This window comes from Calidris pugnax, unplaced genomic scaffold (genome assembly GCF_001431845.1).
Source record: "Calidris pugnax isolate Ruff unplaced genomic scaffold, ASM143184v1 scaffold208, whole genome shotgun sequence".
NCBI classification, from domain to species: Eukaryota; Metazoa; Chordata; class Aves; order Charadriiformes; family Scolopacidae; genus Calidris; species Calidris pugnax.
The window spans coordinates 35,792-56,287 of NW_015090967.1; the positions used below are offsets into that span (position 1 = coordinate 35,792).

The 20,496-nt window shown below is 40.9% G+C and overlaps 1 protein-coding gene across 3 annotated transcripts in view; it reads right to left on the bottom strand.

The window, feature by feature from the left end:
- The window catches only part of FREM1 (FRAS1 related extracellular matrix 1), a 76,397-nt gene that overhangs the window by 21,224 nt on the left and 34,677 nt on the right, over positions 1-20,496 (bottom strand). For 2 of the 3 annotated variants that reach the window (XR_001413221.1, XM_014952621.1), the window contains exons 17-27: positions 19,218-19,415; positions 17,831-18,016; positions 16,728-16,924; positions 15,705-15,933; positions 13,918-14,062; positions 10,611-10,752; positions 9,044-9,239; positions 8,007-8,271; positions 2,965-3,379; positions 1,517-1,718; positions 899-1,043 (exon numbers count right to left, since the gene is read on the bottom strand). Coding sequence is in view for 2 of the 3 variants with exons in the window: in XM_014952621.1 (XP_014808107.1) it covers positions 899-1,043; positions 1,517-1,718; positions 2,965-3,379; positions 8,007-8,271; positions 9,044-9,239; positions 10,611-10,752; positions 13,918-14,062; positions 15,705-15,933; positions 16,728-16,924; positions 17,831-18,016; positions 19,218-19,415 (2,320 nt within the window). In the remaining variant the exon portion in view is untranslated. Of the gene's footprint in view, positions 1-898; positions 1,044-1,516; positions 1,719-2,964; positions 3,433-8,006; positions 8,272-9,043; positions 9,240-10,610; positions 10,753-13,917; positions 14,063-15,704; positions 15,934-16,727; positions 16,925-17,830; positions 18,017-19,217; positions 19,416-20,496 lie in introns of those variants that run through there. The other variant, XM_014952622.1, reaches the window with a different exon arrangement.

Consider the following 20,496-nt stretch of genomic DNA (forward strand, 5'->3'; position numbering starts at 1 on the left):
GGGGGGGGGGGGAGCCCTCTGCTCTTTTTCCCTCCCCACGAGTCCTGGTTTGTGAGTAGCCAGTTCAGCCCAGGAAAACAGAGTCAGCTATTATTCTCAGTTACTTCAGATTAAATAAATTGGTTGGATGTTCAGCCCTTATTTGCAGAAATAAAGAGAAACGTTGCCCCTGCTGTAGACCCGCTCCCACTTTTGGCCTTTATCATCAAAGCACAATTCAGATGATACTCCCAGTTCTCCAAGTACATCAGGCTTATCACACAGAATCACACAGAATCTTCTAGGTTGGAAGGGACCTTAAAGATCATCTTGTCCAACCGTCAACCTAACTGACAAAGTTATCATACACCACATGGAAATTTTGATAATATGCTTAGTATAATTTTTGAGAGTGCATGATGAAGAACACGCTGCGTGCCCTCCACCTTCTTACAGTTCAGTGCCCTGTTGCAGAATTATGGCTTTCATCTCTTTTACCGCTTGAGAGCACCCCCTCCACCGTGATCTCAAGCTTGTGGAAAAGACGTTGCCGTCAGCACGAGGCAAGAGTGACCTCCAGCTGCAGGACCATGTACATGAAGCAACAGTCCCACCCCTCAGCACCCAGTATCTTCAGGTCTTCAAATGCCCAGCTCCCACTTAGAGTAAACTCCATTATGTTTTTCTGTGAGGCCACAAAGGCTCTTGAGAACTGTTCCCCAGTCTGACCTGGAATAGTGCTTTGTACTTCACCTTCCTGAGGGGAAGAAACCTTCTCTACTGTTCAACAAAAGAAATGGCAGTTTGAGTCATAGCTAAGTTCACGTCTGCGTGGCCTTGAGCTCAGCACGGGTTCATTTGCCCTGCGGGGCAGCATGCACAATGCATTACACCATGCACCACCACGGGTCCCAGTTACCTTTGGGGCACCGCCGAGTTTCCACTGGCATCTGTGACTTCAAACTCCAAGTTGTCTGAATTCACCTCCTGCAATGGATTGATGACATAAAGTATGATTTTGCTATTTAAGTCCTTTTGGGTAAACCCTTCTTGAATAAATCCACCTGGGGAAAAAGAGAAACATTCAGGTGAATCAAACACCTGTTAATAAGAACCACGTAGCTTATATAGACTGTTTTCAACTTTTGTTTTTGTTGAACGCTTAGAAAATTTGAACTTACAGAAACCTGGTTTTATAGCTAAAAAGCAATATCCCAGCTCATTATAAACCCCAGCCAATTTCTTCCCGAGTGACCTGTTTATCAAATGCCCAAGTTCAATATTCATCTTTTTTTAATTTTCTTGACACAAACAAAAATAGTTTCTCAAAAGCAGCTATTAACAATCATCTCAAACTCTTTGAGGATTCATAATGAACATGAGACTCAGGTTTAAGTATAAAGACTTGCTTACTACATTCAAAGCTGGCATAAATTTTGCTGAATTTTGGGTTCTTCTATCAAGCAAGCATTACCAGGATAGGCTTTGGAATCTGATCTGGTATGTCCCAAAATACAGAGATTATAGAAGACAGCACCTGTTGTTATATTTTCCAGGTAGCCGTAGTGAGGACCTTGTAAAATCTTAAAAAATATTTTGTCATCTTCTGTATTGGGGTCAGATGCCTTCAGGGACTTGGCAGTAATATAGATCCCATAATTGCCATTCTTCAGCAGTTCCACATCAGAAAAACAACGGAGATGAATAATTTTTGGTGCCATTTTGTCCAAATGATCCACCTAAATCAAAGTTAAACAAACATATATTCATTTTACAGCATCGGGATATTCTCTTGTCCTACTTTTGCTAAAAGCACAGTAGCCTGCTCAGGGTGGCAACAGCCACTTTGACTCACAGTCTGCTCCAGAAGTCTGACCTCCAGTTAAGTATACTCCCGTGAGATGTTTCTAGGCCCAGCTTGCCTAGAATACAAGTATGCAGCAGGATACAGCACATACTGGGGAGGGCAGCATAAATTCCATGTACCTCTGGCTTTTTGCCCCACGCCCCCCACAGTATTTCTCCTTTTTGATGTAATTTTCTTATAGCAAATGAAAACTCCAGCAAAGGTTTCTCTCACCTCTGTTTTACAATAACAAGCAAGGAAGCCTAAGGATTGTGATAATCACAGTCAAAGACCTGGCCAACAGGTCTCCTTGAATCTGTGCCACCTTTCACAACTTCTGATGAACGGTGTTGCTGTTTCCATATCTCGTCTTCTGTTGCTCACCCTAGCTCATCATATAACTTCAAACTTTGTCATCAGGAAAAGTTAGGATCCTCTTTTGAAAAATACAGAATTTTGACATACAATGCAACCAGGCCTACTCTGCATACTGAAACATGCCAGATGATAGATACATACGAGAAGTCATAGCAGAGGTGTCTGTGCGTATGATACAGTGAGAAGAACTTAGAAATGAGGGAAATGGGAAGTGAACAGAGAGACCCTAGTAAAGGAACGAAGAACCAGAGCAGGCATCTTACAGAGACTCCCAGAAAGAAGAGAGTTTGTCCCGTTGTGGGAGTGAATTGGCTATAATTCAAGATTCCTGTGACATGAAGATCAATACTCATCCTAGTATCCCTCATGTGCAAATCTGTGGGTCAGGTACCAAGTGAAAAAGCTGAACAGCAGGAAGTTCATTCCTCCCTGTAACTGGGCTCAGTTTAGGGGTCCACCCCTTTAGTGCTGAGATTTCCATGTAAAATATTTTAGCACATGTAAGTACAGAAGTATATACTTGCTTATATTTATATAGGCAGGATGTCTTTCTTCTCTTAAATGCAGTCTCTCTCTTTGCACACTATAAAATTCTTTGCCTAAGTAACTCATTGTGGCAAGTAGATAATTCTCCAGGTTAATTGATAAATACCTCAGTTAAATCATAACCTGCAGCAAGCACCAATTCTCATCAAAATTGCTACATTTTCCATCTTATCATGCTATGGACCTTTATTAAGTAGGCCTGTGGTCACACTTGCCTGAATGGTGAATGCCACTGGCTCGCTCTGCACCCTCCCATTCACGATGAAGCCTTGATTTGTCCTATCTGTTGCAACAAATGTAAATCTGTCAATCTGGGAATCCCCACCTCGGTGCTTGTACGCAACATCTCTGTTGTCCACATCTTGCTGGGTGAAATTGTTCTGCAGAAGCGCAGCCCCTCGGTAATAGAGATGCCCATATCGGGGGAGCTGAGCCAAGAGGAAGGTAAGGTTTTCTTTGGCAGTGTCTGTGTCTGAAAGCTGCAGGACATCAGGAGACAGGAGTGCCATAGCGCCTTCCGCTAATCTTAACCCCGTGTTCCTAGATAGTGTGGGCAAAGCTTGGTCGACTGCCTCCAAGGAGATCATGAATGTTCCATGCTTAGTCCTCAGTCCATTGCTGATGATGAATCTGGCAAAGAGAGGCAAGGTAGTCTTCAGCATGTGTTCTTGATTCACCATGTACTGAAATTAAATGATAATACACACCTTTACTACAGGACTTGCCTGTGTTGATACTGCAAAAATAGCAGGGCTGATTTGACCTCAAACCCAGACTGTGGGTGAGGTGGATATTTAACTTAAAAACCTGGAAACAGATGGCCAGGTATATGGAAAGAGTTACAGTGCATCTACAGGAATCTGAGTAGATGCCAGAGGAATGGCTTTAAGGACACAGCCATCAGTCCCAGCAGTCATAACAGCACTGATCTAATCTTCTAGCTCAGATACAGGTGGAGCAGATCTAAAATGACGGGCTGGCTGGGGGGCTTATTGCACTCTCTGGCATACATACACAGCTTTGTACACATCCTTAAGTACATCTTCAGTTGGTCACCTGGCAGTGGCAACTGCCGGTGAAAGTGCTGGCTCTTACGGAAAGAGGTATGTAAAGTGTGTGGTCTGCCTGGATGATGGGTTTTCTTCTGTTCACTGTTACAACCTTTTTGTACCGAATAACCCCAAAACTTTCTAAAAAAGCAAGCTGGAAAAAGATCCATCCCCATCTCACTTCGTGGATTTGTTTAGGTTCTAACTGTGTCTGTAGATTTCTGTATGTTCAGAGGAACTGATTTATGCTTCTTCACAAAACTCAAGTAAGATTTCACTGAAATACTAAGATTATGTGGGAGACAGATACTGAATAGAACTATACAAGCTGCTAGGGTAGTTTTAAAAATGTAGATGTCCATACCATGCATTTATCAAAGGGTCAGATCTGCAAAGTTCTTATTCCATGCTGGGAATTTCTATTAATAGTAGCAGACTTTCTTGTAGTTCTCTTCCAGGCAGTAATATTTCTTTAGATATACTAAAGATTTGATTATGTTCTTCAGTTACTTTTCCTTTACTAAACAAGAGAAAGATGGAGGTGCCCAAGGCTGGAGAGAAAATCTATTGGAAGCCTACCAGCTGGGTATGAGCTTTTGCCATACAAGTGACAGCATGTTCTGCAGACATTTATTATCAAATTTAGTTGTGGATAAAAATAAAGAGAAAACCAATCTTTTACCCTTCAAAATTCATCCTAGCTTTCATTGCCAAGATTACTACTCAAGTAATTTTTGTGAAAGCAATTATATTGCACATTGTCGTGCCTGTAACAAGACCTTTTGAGGTTATATGAAACTAAAATTTGCTTTGAAAATGCCTCGCGATCCTTCATGTCATATCACCATGTAGTATGTAAGAGTCACCTTTTTTTCTGCAGAAGTTTCTGTGCTTATGCTGCACAGTACATGCAAAAGCATCTTGCAGAGCGGTTTTCACCCAAGTTAGTTCTGCTTTCCCCAGAACAGAGTCTGCTTGGCAAAGAAATTTGCTTGTGGTAGACTATTCACATTCCCTGACCTTTCTTTTTTCCCCACCCTCCAACATCCAGTGCTTTGAATGCACATACAACTACACTTCTGCAGTTGATCTTGCATGGGACAGTATCACAGGACGGTTGTTCCAGACAACATGAGGGCCAGCCTAGCTGGCGGCTTTCCACCTAGCATGCTTCTACCATACATAAGTGAAATGGGGACTGGTTGACAGTTAGATTATCTCCCTCCTCTTAGTCTCTTGACTGCAGACCTCAGAGAAGTATTTAAATTATTACAAGGTCAGAACCTGGCCTGTTGTTGCATGCCTTGAATGCAAGTGACTTTCAGTAGGTCATGGAGTAGCGTACTGTGTCACACAGACTGTCCATCTAAAACTCCTCACTGCCTTCACCAATGCTGGATGATTAGGGCTTGATCAACTTGTAAGAGCTGGCAGTATGCCATGAAACAGATGGGAATGAGCACAGGCAGACCAGGGACTATATAGCAGTTAGAAATATGTTTACTGAGGATGGTATTCCCAGCTGGGAACCTAGAGACATCTGCCTGCACTGACCTAATGCTATTGTGCCAATGGTAAAAGGGTTGTGCTATTAGTATCTAGCTGAAATCAAATACAGAACTAGAATAATGATGCTAAATACTATGCTAAGAAGGAAAAAAAAAAAAAAAGGCAAAACATGTTCAGTCAAGACCTTATCCACCTCTCAGAAAGTCTGGAAGACTGCAGTGGAAGTGAGTTTCCTCTAGTTCTTGTGATGGCTGTAAAATCATTTGGATGTTGTTCCAAACAATATTAAAGTGAAAGATTTAGATAATTCAGTTCATGAAACCGATGATTCGTCCAGTCTTTTACAGAATACCAGATAGGACCAAACCTTCTGGTTACATACATCAGACTGAAGTTTATGATGGAAATGTCATACGCCACTTGATTTCACAGGTGATGAAGCTGTCTGTGTCCAAGATGTCCTTTTTTCCAGCACTTTGGGAGATTTTGGTTGTTGTTTATTTCTGGTTTATGGCTGTTTCATCTTTCCCTTAGGAATGGAGAGCAGCCAATATTCTCCTCACTCTGATGAAATTTAGGGGACAACTCTCAGGCACAGTTAGGAGGACATGTTGCATGGTTTGATTTCACCATTACCAACATTTTATGCTTTCTGCAGTTTGACGGCAACAGAGTTGGCTGTAGGACCTACCATCTGTCATGGCATTTAAAAGATAAAAATGGAATCATAAGTAGAGCCAGCTCATTACAAAATCGAGCCAGCGTGTCAAAATGGAGGACATTAGCATGTTCTTTTAGTATCCTGCTGCCAGCATCTGATGTCAGGTTGCTAATCACTTGAAGTCATCTGTCCAAACAAGCACTGCCAAATCTTTCTTCCGGGCCAGCAGCACCAAACAATACAGGCAAATTTATGTCTGAAGGAAGTACTTCAGTGGAAAGTAAAAATCTGATCAGTTAATCCCCCCCTATAATTACCCATATAATTAATGTAACCATTCCTTGTTTAAATAATAGTAATAATATTCTGCCACAATATTTATATGTCTACACAAAACCAAATTCTTTTCCAAATGAAAACATCAAGGAAGATGAATTATTGTGATTAAAATAGTTATTGAATATGAATATTTATTAAAGCATCATAACCTTACTTTTATAAGGCTGACTTTCTAAGCCATTGGCCTAGACAGAAGACATTGTGTTTATCCACATGCAGTTGCCCTCGAGTTGTTTGGCCTGCTTTCATTAGCATGGTATAGAAGCCATACTGCCCAACCTAGGGTTGGCATGACTGCAGCCTTACTTGTCTAAGCTAATCTAATTTTGGTCATAGTTTCACAATTGAGAAACATGAAGCCAGAGAGTATTTGTTCACTTTTTCTTTTATGACTACGAAGATAGTCATAAATCAGATAAATCTCCTAACTAGAATTTCTGCCACATTGAATTTGGGGTATCCCCATATTGGGATAGTTTAAAATGTTTCAACTCAAACATTTGGTAAACAAAATTACTTTTGTTTTGTCCCGCTTCATAGGGCAGTTTATTTGATGTCTTCATGCCCTTCTTGCTTGACTTACCTGCAAAAAAATTCTCAAACTGGATGACTCAATGTGTCCTTGACTATTCATCATGTATAATGGAAAATGCTGTTAGATCAGGAATCTACTCATGACAGAGTGTAAAAAGGGGTCTCCTGCATTGCAACTCTTAGGAGCTAAATCCTTCATTTTTGTTAGTCACCAATGAAAAAACAATAAGCTTTTACTTTTGTGTGGAAAAATTTAATTTTACAAAAACTTTGTCTCTGCGAAAAGCTGTTTTCAGAGGAAATGGCCAATGCTAGCAAGAAGGTAGGGTTCTTTCTTTAAAAACCTGAATTTCCTGAACTTGCTCTCTTATACAAAACTATCCATGAGACTTTGAGCAGCAACACATTCATTCTGTCTTTAGCTGATGATAACTCATTACATCATTCCACTCTATAACCAAGGGAGGTTCATTTAAGAACAAAATAATGAAATATTCACTTTAGGAGTGCACCTAATCTAAACTGGTCTAAGACAAAGGTTCAGAACCAGGTGAAAGTAAACTGACATATCACCAGGGTACTGAGAAGGGCCTCTGGGTAACCAGGTTTACCACCAAAATCCAATTGTCTACATGAATTTCTGAGCTATTGTGGTGTCAGAATAGGTAAGTGGACTGGTTTTCAGTATGTTCAAGAAGAATTCAAAAATCCTGGAACCAAATGAATATCATAAATAAGAACAGACAAGAAAGCAGTTATTTAACAGCTGAATGGACAAGTTTTACTGCATCCAGCTGTAGCAAGAAACCAAAGGAAAATTCCACAAAGTATGTTTTTAATCCTTCTCCCCTATTAAATCTTAACAGTTGTGTAGGTTTGGGTTCTATAGCAATATTGAAGCTAGTAGCGTTAAGTGAATGTGACTCTTGCTACATTTTCAGCATCAATTAGAAAATGCATTTATGACCAAAGCAGTCACAACTGTGTGTATTGTAGCAGAAATATCTTTACTATATAAATATTGAGAATTCCCACAGAGCTTCCACCTCTTTTAAATAATTTGGTTTGAGGTTTGGTTTGGTTTGGTTTGGTTTGGTGTGTGGTTTTTTTTAATACCCAAGAAATCGAAGGGGAAGAGTTTTGAGGGTGAGGTGTTATGCCTTACCTGAATGCATCTTCAGAAACAACTGCCTTACTGTTGTGAACATAGCAGACTATCTGTCTTGCTACGTCCATTTGACTGAAGCTCGTTATGGGGATGCCTGGATAGCTGACATACTCTATTTGCCCGTGCTGGGGTGGGGAGGTTATCACGTAGAGGAGCTCTTCTGGCTTGTCAGTACCATCCAGTGCAAGGAGGACATTGGTTGTAATGTAGCCCCGATCCCCTTTTGGCACTCTAAGAGGCTTTCTGAAAACAGCAATGTCTCCTGCAGGGTAGACAAAACAGCACGGAAATAGTCATATTGAATTGTACGTTGATCTCTTATGCAGTATTTAGCCACATGCAAGCCATCACCAGGAGAAAAGTCATAGAACTGTAGGACTATAGGGAAATTCAGGCTGGAAGGGACTTCGGAATGTCTCTAGTCCAACCTTCTGCTCAAAGCAGTGTTCGCCATGAGATCAGGCATAACCAAGTTGCTCAGGGCTCTATCCTATCAGGGCTTGAAAACTGCCAAGGATGGAGTCAGCACAACCTCTCTGGACCCTTGTTCCAATCTTAGCAGTATCAGGTTAACTTGTTCTAATTTAAGTTTCTAATAGGGATGCAATAAAGGAAGAGGGACCATAAGACTAGAGTATGAACCCGGAAGACAGAGCTGTTCTTGAGTGTTTGCCTACCTTTTGCCTACCATTCTTGCTTTTTTTATGTCCTTTGATTTACTCAGACATCAGGCTAATTTCAGAAGGGTATTTTCAACTCTATTTTAAAAAAGTAGCTGGGAGTCCTGGGAGGCGAGGCACAACACATTGCCTTAGGCAGAGCCTTTTCAAATTCCAGGACCGCTTCTCCACCAGCATGGCTCACCAGCATCAGGGCTCTGGCCAGCAGTGAAATCCAAGCAGACAGACTTTTTGGGTCTGCAGGGAGCCTTGACAAGGGCCTACGTAGTGCTCAGGGAAGAATCAGGACATACTCAGATCATTTTTTTTTTCAGCAACAGGCACTGTAAAATGTCAAGTCTGGCAGATCTTTACCCTTTTCCATGTCCTTGATATTTATGTAGAAGTCCACAGCTGGGGATCTGTTGTAGCCATCCCACAGATAAAATGTGAAGCTGTCTTGGTTCTTGGATCCTATAGCTCCTGTATGGATGTATCTCACAAGGTTCATATCCAGGTCTTCCTGAGTACACTTCATTCCAGTTTGGAGAGTCGTCCAGCCTTGGCCCACCTAGAAAGAATAAATGTCCTTCACTAAAGAGTCTCCCATGCATCCTCCCTAGTTAATTGGGTTTGTTTGCAGTCATGCAGACTTTTAGTGGCAGCTAATTGGCTTCCCTTCTAATTTATAGACTCTTTCCTCATAGTATATTTTGAAGGGCAGTAAATAGCTGGAGTTGTTCCCAAGCAGCTATAAGGCTGGACAAGACAGAGTGATCATGTGTGAAATGGAGTAAATGGAGTGTAGACACTTTTACTCCAGGAAATAAATTTCTGCACCCTTCTCAACGACACAACAAGAAGATGAAAATGAAATGGTTCCAGACTGAGCTTACGTTTTCTATTTCTTAATTTCACAAAGCTGCTCTTGGTTCTATCCAAAACCAAACCTAAAGGAATATCAGAAATTAACCTATGGTGAAGTTCAGGAAATGCACAACCCCAGAGGTCCTCTGATGGAAACTGTTACTTGCCCAATAAAACTTCCTGGTTTTCAGAAGGTAGCATAGTACTCCATATTAAACTGATATTAGACTGTATTATTTGACATTCAGCCTGCTGTAACAGTGTCATTGGCTTTGGAGAAAGGCTATCAAGGACAGAGTGGTTTATCAAATACATGGTTCACACTGTCAGACTCCAGCCAGTAGCTGTCTCTCACCCCAGTGCGTACCCCTTTAATTCACAAGTCTTATGATCCACAAATTCTTGCAGGGATGCAGCATCAAAATACTTTCCAGGCTCACAGGTCTTAGAAACTGATTTGGTTTTTTCTATTATATATGCATGCAAGTAAAAAGAGACATTTTTTCTATCTTTGTTCCTGTAGCTTATCTTTGGTCAATAGATGGTCATCTTTCCTTCCATTTGTAATCTTATTTTCTGTCTTTCCTCCTTTTCCATCTTCTTCCTTTTTTTCCCTTCTTTCCTCCTGTACTTTTCTTCTAACTCATGATTTCTTACTCACTCTTTGATACACATCTCCCTCCATTCTTTCAGAACCCTGAAGTAACTGAAGTAATAGCTTACATGTCACTTTTTTTTTGATCAAGGACTCCCCTCCCTCCCCCTCTTAGCTTTGATAGTTGATTTTCCCTCTCTGTAGGCTGATTCTCCCAGCATCTCTCTCCATTGTAACTTCAGATGATCTGCCATGTTTTTCACCCTGCCTCTCCCCCTGTTGAGGATCTTTCCTTTGGTGTCAAAGCCTCTGGGACAGTGTCATTGTTTGGTTCAAACACTCTTTCCACAGTTTAACTGGCCACAGCCATCTACTTGAAAACATGACAGACATTTGGGAGAAAAGGAAGATGAATTTCATTCTAACTTAAAAAGACAGAGTTCTTTGCATGCCTGTTTTTTGTTAAGTACAAAGACTAACCTTGAGCTGAAGCTGACCATTTTCTGGAAGTCTTTCAAATAAGTAGTAAATTCTCTCCCTGGGGGTGTCTTTATCTTTCGCTGACAGAACAGCACTAGAAATTATTCGAGTTTCACCCACGTTCACCTCTATATCATCCTTCCTGCAAAAAATTAAAAGTCATGTATTGATGCAATAAAAGAAATGTAACCTTTCCAACACATAATTTCTCTGCCAGGAATGCGGATTACCCAGATGCTGACAGAAATGACAACTGCAGAAAGAATGGAAGGAGGGTGCCTATTTCTGTTGAAAACAGCAAAAAAGCAAACAAGGTACACCACCTTCTCCTTACAATGGTGAAAAACAGCAAAGCAGATACCTACAACAACCTGGGATTTACCACATCTGTCTTCTTACCCTGGGCCCTATTCCACTTACCTTCATACAATTTATAAGAAGAGGATAAAGTAAACCAATAGGCTCTATTATATGTTACTGCTACTACAGACAATAGTAATACTGGCCCTAATGACCTGATTATTCATTAGAGAAAGGACTGCCTTTCAAATTACTAGTCTTTCACTGCTAACCTTAATCTTTAAGAGACACTACAAATATGTAACTGGCTGCTTCTCTATGCTCCCCATTGCAGAATATTCCTGGGTTCTTGATTCAGAAAAGTAGGTTAAGGTCACCTTTCCCTTGGCAGAAATGGCCATTGCTAGCCACAAATAAAAGTTGAGGCAGCTCTGTGCAAAAAAATCCCACATTGTTTGAAATTCATGCAGAGTCTTGCTCAAGGATGATTCTCATGTCATGTCTCCTCTGCTTCCATTCTCACCTAGTAACCATCCTCCAGTTTGCCTCTGCAAACCCTACTTCATCATTTTTCTGTTAGCTGTCTAACATTTTCGCCGTGTGGCACCCAAACAGTATTATTAGAACATGCAAAAGTTTCAAGGAGATTGGAGCGTATTCAGCATATTCAGTCACCCCAGGGATGGAACCTGCTCAAGCTGATCTGCCCAGGGGCCACAGAGCAGGTTGGGAAAGAACAGAATCCTTAGGCATTTGGGCAGTTAAGCTCTGGCAGATGCAACTGAGCACATGGAAGCCATGCTATTTCAAAGGCCAAATACAGATAGATTTTTACAAGAATTGCTCAGAGATTGTGGAAAGTACATTTATTATTCTCAGAAAGAGTGGAGATTTTTTTCCTAAAGTTGCATATTCAAACTGATATGGATATGAGGCATAGAAATTTTGTGTTTGGCAAAATGAGAAGCAAAGAAAATGGAGTCATATGACAAAGTATATCAAGTCATATTAATGACAGATCAAGCAACCTTAATGATTTGCTCATACCAGCAATGATCGTGCTGGGACTACACAAACAGAAAGACCAGGTGTCTGACCCAAGGACTGTATGGGCTAGAAAGAGAAGATTCAAACAAAAAGATAAATGAAGATGAACACCTTTAGTTACACCCTAAATGCTGTGTAATTCCAGCTCATTTTTCTGTGTAGTAGTTAGCTAGTTAAGTCCTTCCAGCACCCTCACATCTCATCTTGAGAAGAAGCTTTCAAAGGGAATGTGCGCAAGCCTTACATTCCCTAAGGGCACTCCTTGCTACAGGACGCAATCCAAGAGGTGACAGATTGAGTTTTTGGCAATCATTGTGAATAAGAGCCACTGTTTGCCAGCCAAAAACATCCCATCCTAGATTCTCCAGTCTGTTGACCATAGCTAATGGAGATGAGAACTGAAACTCAGTGGGATGGAAAGGTGCCCCCAGATTAAAACATGAGAAGAACCTTACAGGTGTTGTCAGATGTCCACCTGTAAAACACTGCAGTGGCATAAGGGAGCTCCTACCCCACATCAAAGATGTGGTTACGGAATGTGGTAGCTAAACGACTTCAATCTCAAAATCAACATGTTTCCTTAAAGCACTACTGGTTAACCGCTGGCAGCATACTGCATCTCAGTGGAAGAGTAACAGGCAAGAAACACTAACTTCTTATAATGAAATAGCTATTTTGCAAGTTGATGGCTCACTGTGTGCTACTGTTCACCAAAGGAATGGCAAATGGTGACATCTAACATTGCCAGACAAGGCAGCAACAGCTTTTGGACCCAGCTGGGCAAAGGTAAAAACTTCTTGCGCAACATCACCCTCCTTCAGAGAGAAAGAGTGAAAAATGACATAGCAATCTTTACCATGTGCGGAACAAATAGGGAATGATCAGTAATTATCAGTACATGGTATGAATACACAAACTATACCCTTTATTCTAACTAGAAATGGACTTTCTGGTTTGTGTTATGTGGTCCTTGATAATCTTTCAACTATAAAGCTGTCATTTGTTAAGCTCTACAAGACAAACAAAATATTCAAAATTCTCTGCAATGGGAAATGTAAGTCTGATCTGAAGGCAGGCCAAATATCCTGAGGGATCAGAATTTCCCACTTCAGTGGCAGCCTGCTTAACAGGCTGTGAGTCATTTCTGAAACACAAACTTTAGAGGTTCGGAGCTAGACCCCCAAAGCCTTCGGGCCCTCAGCTCCCCATCTGCCTGCCTGGAGCTGGGAAGCAGCCAGGAGGACAGAGGCCCTGATGCTCTATGGCACGTCGTCCGCTAAAAAACAGGGATCTCAAGGGATGAGCTTCTCGTTAAAATGACCAGGGGGTTTGGGTCTCTGGCAGCCAGCTGCCTATCTGCAAATGGCCGTTCCTGAATACATCTAATTCATTTATGACTCCTGGACTGTAAGAAAAGTGAGTGTGTGCCTCTTCAAAAGTTGAATAATGGCTGAGCGATAGAGGTTTTTTGAATAGAAAAGAAGAGAATCGTTAAGCTGAAAGGCTTTCCCCTGTGAGGCAAGGAGGCACTGACTTTGTGGATTCTCTCATGGCAAAATTCAGTGCTGCTTTTAGAGAGGTGTCTTAGACAGGCGGTTGCCCCAGTGAAGGGGAAAGCAAAGTGACAGCAGTCAGTAGCATGGTGGGAAGTGGCCAGCAGAGGTGCGCAAAGATCGGGGTTCTCTGGCAAGCGTCAACTAAGTTGTGAAAGCAAACAAGCATGTTCCCCTCACTTTTTTTCTCTATTAAGATTGAGCAACATTAAAGCATGCCCTACTTTCACTAAAAATGGTTTTGTTAAACAGGCTGATACACCCACACGGAAACATCTGTATTGACATTAGTCTATCACTAGTTATGGCACCCTCTCCCCATCAGTCACCGATTTGTTGGTTTGATCACTTTGGGATCATTTTGTCTGAACTCATCTCTCTGTCAGAGGTGGGAACATGTGGCTTACTTGCTCAGCACTGGTTTCTCGTCATTAACAGGAATGACCTTTACTGAAATGGTTCTGAGGACTTTGTGTTTCCCATCTGATAGTTGGATTTTAAAGCTGTCAGTGAGGTTTTCCGAATTGTCATGCACGTACATCAGCTTCATTCCTACGCAGGGGATGAGGGGAAGAAAAATAAGAGAGAGAGAAATTGAAAGAACAAATAAATCTGACTCCTGCAAAATATCTCACATCATCTCATTGTGTTTCCATCAACCTTATTCCATCTCCCCTGGCCACAGCAAGCTTGCAGAAGATGAGCTTGGCAAGCCACTGCTGTTCATTAATCTAACACCACACTACTGATTCAAAGATACCAACCCGACCTGAGTATGGAGTGACTCCCTTCACAAAGGGGTCTCTGTTGGTCTGCAAAAGGCCCTTCTCCCCTCCTCACTCCAATTCATTTTTACAGGGACCATATATAGGGTGAGACTATCAGGCAACACTTTTCTGTGTCAGGAGCACACATGGCAGCTGGTCTTGTGGCTATTACCATGGACAATCAGAAGATCTGGGCTGGAGGTGGCTCAGTCACCACTGTGGACAGGAACCGAGAAAAGCCAAGCAATTGCTTTGAGCAATCTGGTCTAGTGGGAGGTGTCCCTGCCCATGGCAGGGGGGTTGGAACTCAATGGTCTTTAAGGTCCCTTCCAACCCCAACCATTCTATGATTCTATGATTATTGGAAGAGACTGATTTTTATCAGTGCCTGGGAAGGCTGAGGAATTTGAGGTGAGGATTTAATATTTCTGAAGGTTCATGTTAGACAGAGAGGAGGAAAACCTTTCCTCAGGTTTTGAGGGCTTAACTGCAACCTGAGTGGCAGGACTGAATTTATGTCCCTCTTTATATCAATAGATCCCATATTTATATAAATATAAATGGCCACAGTCAGAAAGAATCCACCATATTCTTGGAGTGTTACAGAGACTTGAAACAGCTTCGCTGCTTCAAACCAGGTTACCTAACCATGCTAAGCTGTAGACCCCAAGTTCACACCTTTATTGTTAAGTATATATATCTATATATGCATATAGATATATATATTGCAGCCTTCTGATATATAATGGGGGTTTATAGAAAAGATGGAGAGAGACTTTTTACCAATGCCTTCAGTGACAGGACAAAGTGCAAGGGTTTTAAACTGAAAGAGGGTGAGTTTAGATTGGACATAAGGAAAAAATATTTTACAGTAAGAGTGGCAAGACACTGGAACAGGTTGCTCAGAGGTTGTCCCTTCCTTGGAAGTGCTCAAGGTCAGGTTGGATGTGGCTTTGAACAACTTGATGTAGGGAAAGCTATCCCTGCCCACGGCAGCACGGCTGGACTATATGATCCTTAAAGGTGCCTTCCAACCAAAACCGTTCTATGATTTTGTGATCATTTAGAGCAATATTTAATATGATCATTTAAACCAGTTAATGTGTTTTTAAATCAGTCTCTCTGTTTTAGGTGCTGTCAAACATTTTAAAATATTTTGAAATATTTAAAATATTCCCTTTATTTTTTCAGGGCGGATGGCATCCCTAGTCATATTACTACCCTTTCTGACATCTAGGCCTCTCAGGGTGATTTTATTGACAGTTCCTAAAATCATATATAACATTAGCATTAAATAGGTTCACTTCTATTCCTAAACATTGCCTGAGAATACACATAAGGCAAGTGAGCAAGTGGTGAAGGATTCTTACTGTGCCCTGTTGCCTCATTAAAGGAATGAATGAATGTCAGAAGAATGCTGCACCTACCGTTCTTCAGTAGGTCCATGGAAAAGTCATGAACAAGCAACCCATGACTGTGGTGGTCCTGGTTCATTAACTGTTTATAGTGTAGAATATCATTGCCATGAACTCCATTAATAAGGAACCCGTGCCTGGGCCTCTGCACAACCCCAAATATCAAACAGTCTTGAGGCACATCCAGATCAACTGCATTGATAACAGAGAGATCCAGCTCTTTCATCTCCCCCTCTTGAACCTGAAGATGAAAGAAAAAAAATTTCCAGTTCTTTTACATACAAAGAAATTACAGAATTTTAGCATGGTTTCCTAAGCAGAGTATTTTTGTGTGTGAGTGTATCTATTTGTTTTCTCCACCCCTTCCCCAATAACTTTTGAACCAGCTACTGATTTCAACCAGTTTAAGAGATATACAGTAGTAAATAGTTACAGTGATGAAAAGAGGTGGTGAGATAGAGAGTTCAGATCTGCTCCATAGAATAGAAAAGCTGTTAAATGAGTAAATTTCATATTACGTGCTAGGGAATACACGGAGGAGAAACCCTTTAAATACATAAACATATATAAAAATACAGATGCATGTGTATTTATACATATACATGCACTTTTTACTTTACAGTAAGATAAGCTTACGCTGCCCTAGCATGGTGGTCACAGAATTATTATTTGTATTAAAAGCAGTCTTCAGAGAGCCGAGAGGCCATTCCAAGAACACAAAAATACTCTACAAAAAAAAAATATGAAAAGCTCTTGAGAAACCAGAAGAAGCATAAAGATCCTTTTGCTTTCTCAGTGGCTCATTTATTTTAGAATTTGAGCTTTTTTTTTTTTACTTAACTGCAAGTTACCAAACAGGGCTGTGTACTGCTCCAGTCCCACTGAAGCTTTGTCTTACAAGTTTACATAGGATTTAACTGGGCAGAGTAAGGGGAAGATGCAAAGGAACAAGTCAGAACAATGTTTTTATTTATATTAAAGAGTGGTTTATGCTATAAAATAATTCTATGACAGGCATTTTGATTCTTTCCTTACGGTAATATTCCTTGCTATGAATTCCGGGACTTCATCATTGATTGGGTTGATCTGCACAAAAAATGGAGTCTCTGCTGAGCGATGCAGCCCATCGGTGACATAAAGCACGAAGTGGTCTGCTGTTGGCTCCATTCGCACGTGTCTGGCTTGTACATAGTTTATATTCAGGGCTTTCAGGTGCTTCAGCCGAAATGAAGCTAGAGATTTTAAAGAGATTATGAGTTCACACAATCTTTTCCTGCCTTCTGAAGCTATGTCTTTCTTCAAAGAACAAATAACTTGGACTTTTGTAAGTTCTCAGTCATTTTTTGGCTGAAACAGCTCCACTGAACATGTTACTGCCAGACGTGTGCCCTTCCCCTGAAACAAAAGTGCATCCTTCTGCTTCTTGTGGGACTGTGGAACTTTATATTTCTCAGTTCAGTCTGTCAAACTGAGTCCAAATAAAAAGACCCAAATAACAGGTAGGAAGAGATCTCAGATCTAAGTAATTACATTGATTGTTATTTGACTGACAGACCAAGCAAATGGCAACCAGAAGGCTCAGAGCTTCTGGGTGTCCAGTTGGAGGCATGGGTGAAAGTTGGTAGCGTTACAGAGCACTGGTGAGGATAAAAATGCCTTAAAACATTTGGAGGTGGACAAGGGAAGAGACCCAGGTCAGCTACCATCTCTATCACTTTCGTAGCTTTCCCTTGGACGCTAACCTGGGACCCAGGCTTTTCAAATTGTCAGCTACAGCATTTAATTGCCAGAAGTATAGGTGAAGGGAAGCACAGGAGCCTTGCCTGGGAGAGCAAAGGGGGAGGCAGAGAGAGCACATTAATGTCTCGTATCGCCTCTTCTAATAGATTGCAGCTGGAAGGCATAAAACAAGGGCTGGCTTGTTTACTTCAAGTGCCAATTCCTCACATTTGCAGAGCTGTGGTCTCCCTTTGAACTCCTCCCACACAGTCCCACTGCTCCTCATTTGCCAGCACCTGCCTTCCTCAATAAGCCCATATTAATGCACACACCTGCAGCTACTTCAGCGCCCACCACACAGCCCTCCACCAGCCCTCTGTATTTCATCTGCTTGATTACCGCATGTCCTTTAGACTTACCTATACTTATACCAATGTTGCTCTTCTCAAACCCAGGAGAAGGCAGTATATTTTCAATGTAACCAAACTGGGGAGGAGAAACCAAGACAAACTCTAAGTCATCTGCAGTGGTGTCAGGGTCAGTGGCAAACAAATGGTTGGTGGTAAGGGCTGCTGAGGAGCCCTCCTCCACCACAAACCTTGCACCTGCACACAAACAATATAAGTATTATTGCTTATTTAGCTCATTTTACTGTTGCTTTTGTTAACAAGAATGGAAATAATAACTAAGGGGGTAAAGACGACAAATACTGTGTTAGTGGAGAGGTTTTAGTTCAGGTTTTTTCCTCTACTTACACCATCAATCCTACTTTTGCCATCATGTAAGTAGAGAGGAAGGGGATCATTAAATTATTTTATTGGTAAGTTATTAGGTATAGTTTATGTGCTGCTCAAAAATCAATTGTTACCTCTGTTTGTCAGAGCATTAATTACATGAGAGCTGTTACGAATTGCTCATAATGAACAATTTTTCATGCATCGCTGCTTAATTTCCCTGCTGGGACAATGCTTAGCTTCCAGAACATTACTTGGGTGAGAGACTACAAATTACAGAACTACTCATACATATGCTTAAATATTCCCTGAGATACATAGCATATACGTGATACTTACAAACAAATGACATTGAAGAAAACAAGCATACAGAAAGCATACCTTTGATATGTATACTACAGGCTGCATCCAAAGCCCAGGAAAGGAATGGCAATTTCACACAATGGGCTGTTGCTTGACTAAATGTACATTACAAATATTATTTCCTTTTTAACTGAGTATTTTTGATCCTGAGGAGTAGTAATGAAAATGTGGCTTCAGATCTATTAATTTGATCTGTTACATATATAGCCTAGATTTGTCTTTATTCACTAACAGAATTAAGTAATAAAAGATTCTTTCCCATCAATAAGGGCCAAGTCTAATTTTCTGTTCTATACTTTGCATGCAAAGTTAGGTAGATATTTGTGGTTTTGCATTGTATAAACCTGACAATTTTCAGGACCTAGGTTCAGTTCAGGGAAAAGATATCAACCACTTTTACTCAGGCACAGCTTACATATGCTGCAATGGACATCTATAGATGGAGACGGTCAGATTTGAGCACTATCATCTCAAAGCACATAATTTAAACATGCAGCTGAAGAGCCACTAGCAGGTACTCATACTTGCACCTACAGCTGAATTTGGTGGTTGCAGCAAAAGAAAATAAATATTGATGGGCATTCTGATCCAAAACTTTTGTATGCTGATCTCAGCTGACTCTTTCTGATGCTAAAAAGCAAACAAACAAAAAAGCACCTGAGACTAGCTTAGCCCACAATATAATGCTACAGTGAGAGGAAGCTTTCACCAGTTGCAATTGAAGGAGGCTGGTTGTCCACGGGAAATACAGTGATGTTAAGGTCGTACACTGGAAATGGATCATGAAGTGGAACTAGAGGAGGAAGAGGTCCATCATCACAGCAGTCTTTCACATCAAGGCCAGCCTCACCATCAGAGACAATAAAGGTTAAGATCTCAATGGCAGGAGTCAGGCCAATCTCCCCACCTGGAAAAAATGTCACAGTGCAGAAGTGTTTTTCCAAAACTTCATGAAGAACAATTTTGTTTCCTGCAAAGACAGTCTACAGCATTCAAAGTCAGAAGATGAAGACTGACAAAAAACAACAGCAAAATGACTAGAATTCTTAATTCTGTCTGGTGGGGGTGCTGTTTGGTTAGGGATTTGGGTCGTTGTTCATAATTCATATAACAAGCTTACTTCTATTCTAGAATAAAACAGCACAGAAAAATATATATCTAAGTTAGTATTTCTAATAGTTATAATTTTATTATTGGAATTGTATAATATTATAGTGGAATTGTAATAAAATTGTTAATAGTCCTCATGATTCTGTTCTTTGTGCGCTAAGGCATGTGCAAAATGTATATTTGTGCAGGAAGGGAGTTTTTCTGCATTCCTTCCTGAAGAATGTAGGAAAAGATCTTTCTTTTATATATAGACTCTCTCTATAATAAGCGGTAATATCCCTGCACTTCCAGGAGAAAACATTTTTGCATACCAAGAAACGCATGTATTCCTATATGCCTCTTATCCCTACAAAATGGACTGTAACAAGGGCTATGCTTTGTTGCTATAATATATACTATGCTTATGTAATCATGTTCAAAACGTGGGCTGATTCAGCACAGGACTGGGAACTGCCACCTCTTGCAAGAAGCATCTGTGGCTGAGTGTATTCCAGATCTCAGCACTCTGGCAGCCTGTGTCTTGCATTGCTGCAACTATTACTAATAAGCTGCCTGCAAATGAAGGGCAGTGACTCCCACCCTCTCTTGCAATATTTACCGGCAGCACATTTAGCGTGTAGAAATTTGGGAAAGGAAAACACAGGCACTGCACCCTTGAAGGTCAGTTTCTGCCCTTCATTGTCTCTGCACAACACTGCCACTGAAATAATGTTCCTGGTATTTCTAGGATGCTAAAGAAAAGTTTGTTATGGGTTGCCATAATCAAGTACTTCCTTCTCTTCTAAAATACCAGCTGTTCATTTCAGACAGTGCCAAGCCTGAAAATATCACATATATTCTCTATGCTCGCACAAAATTACAGACTAATTACACAGAAA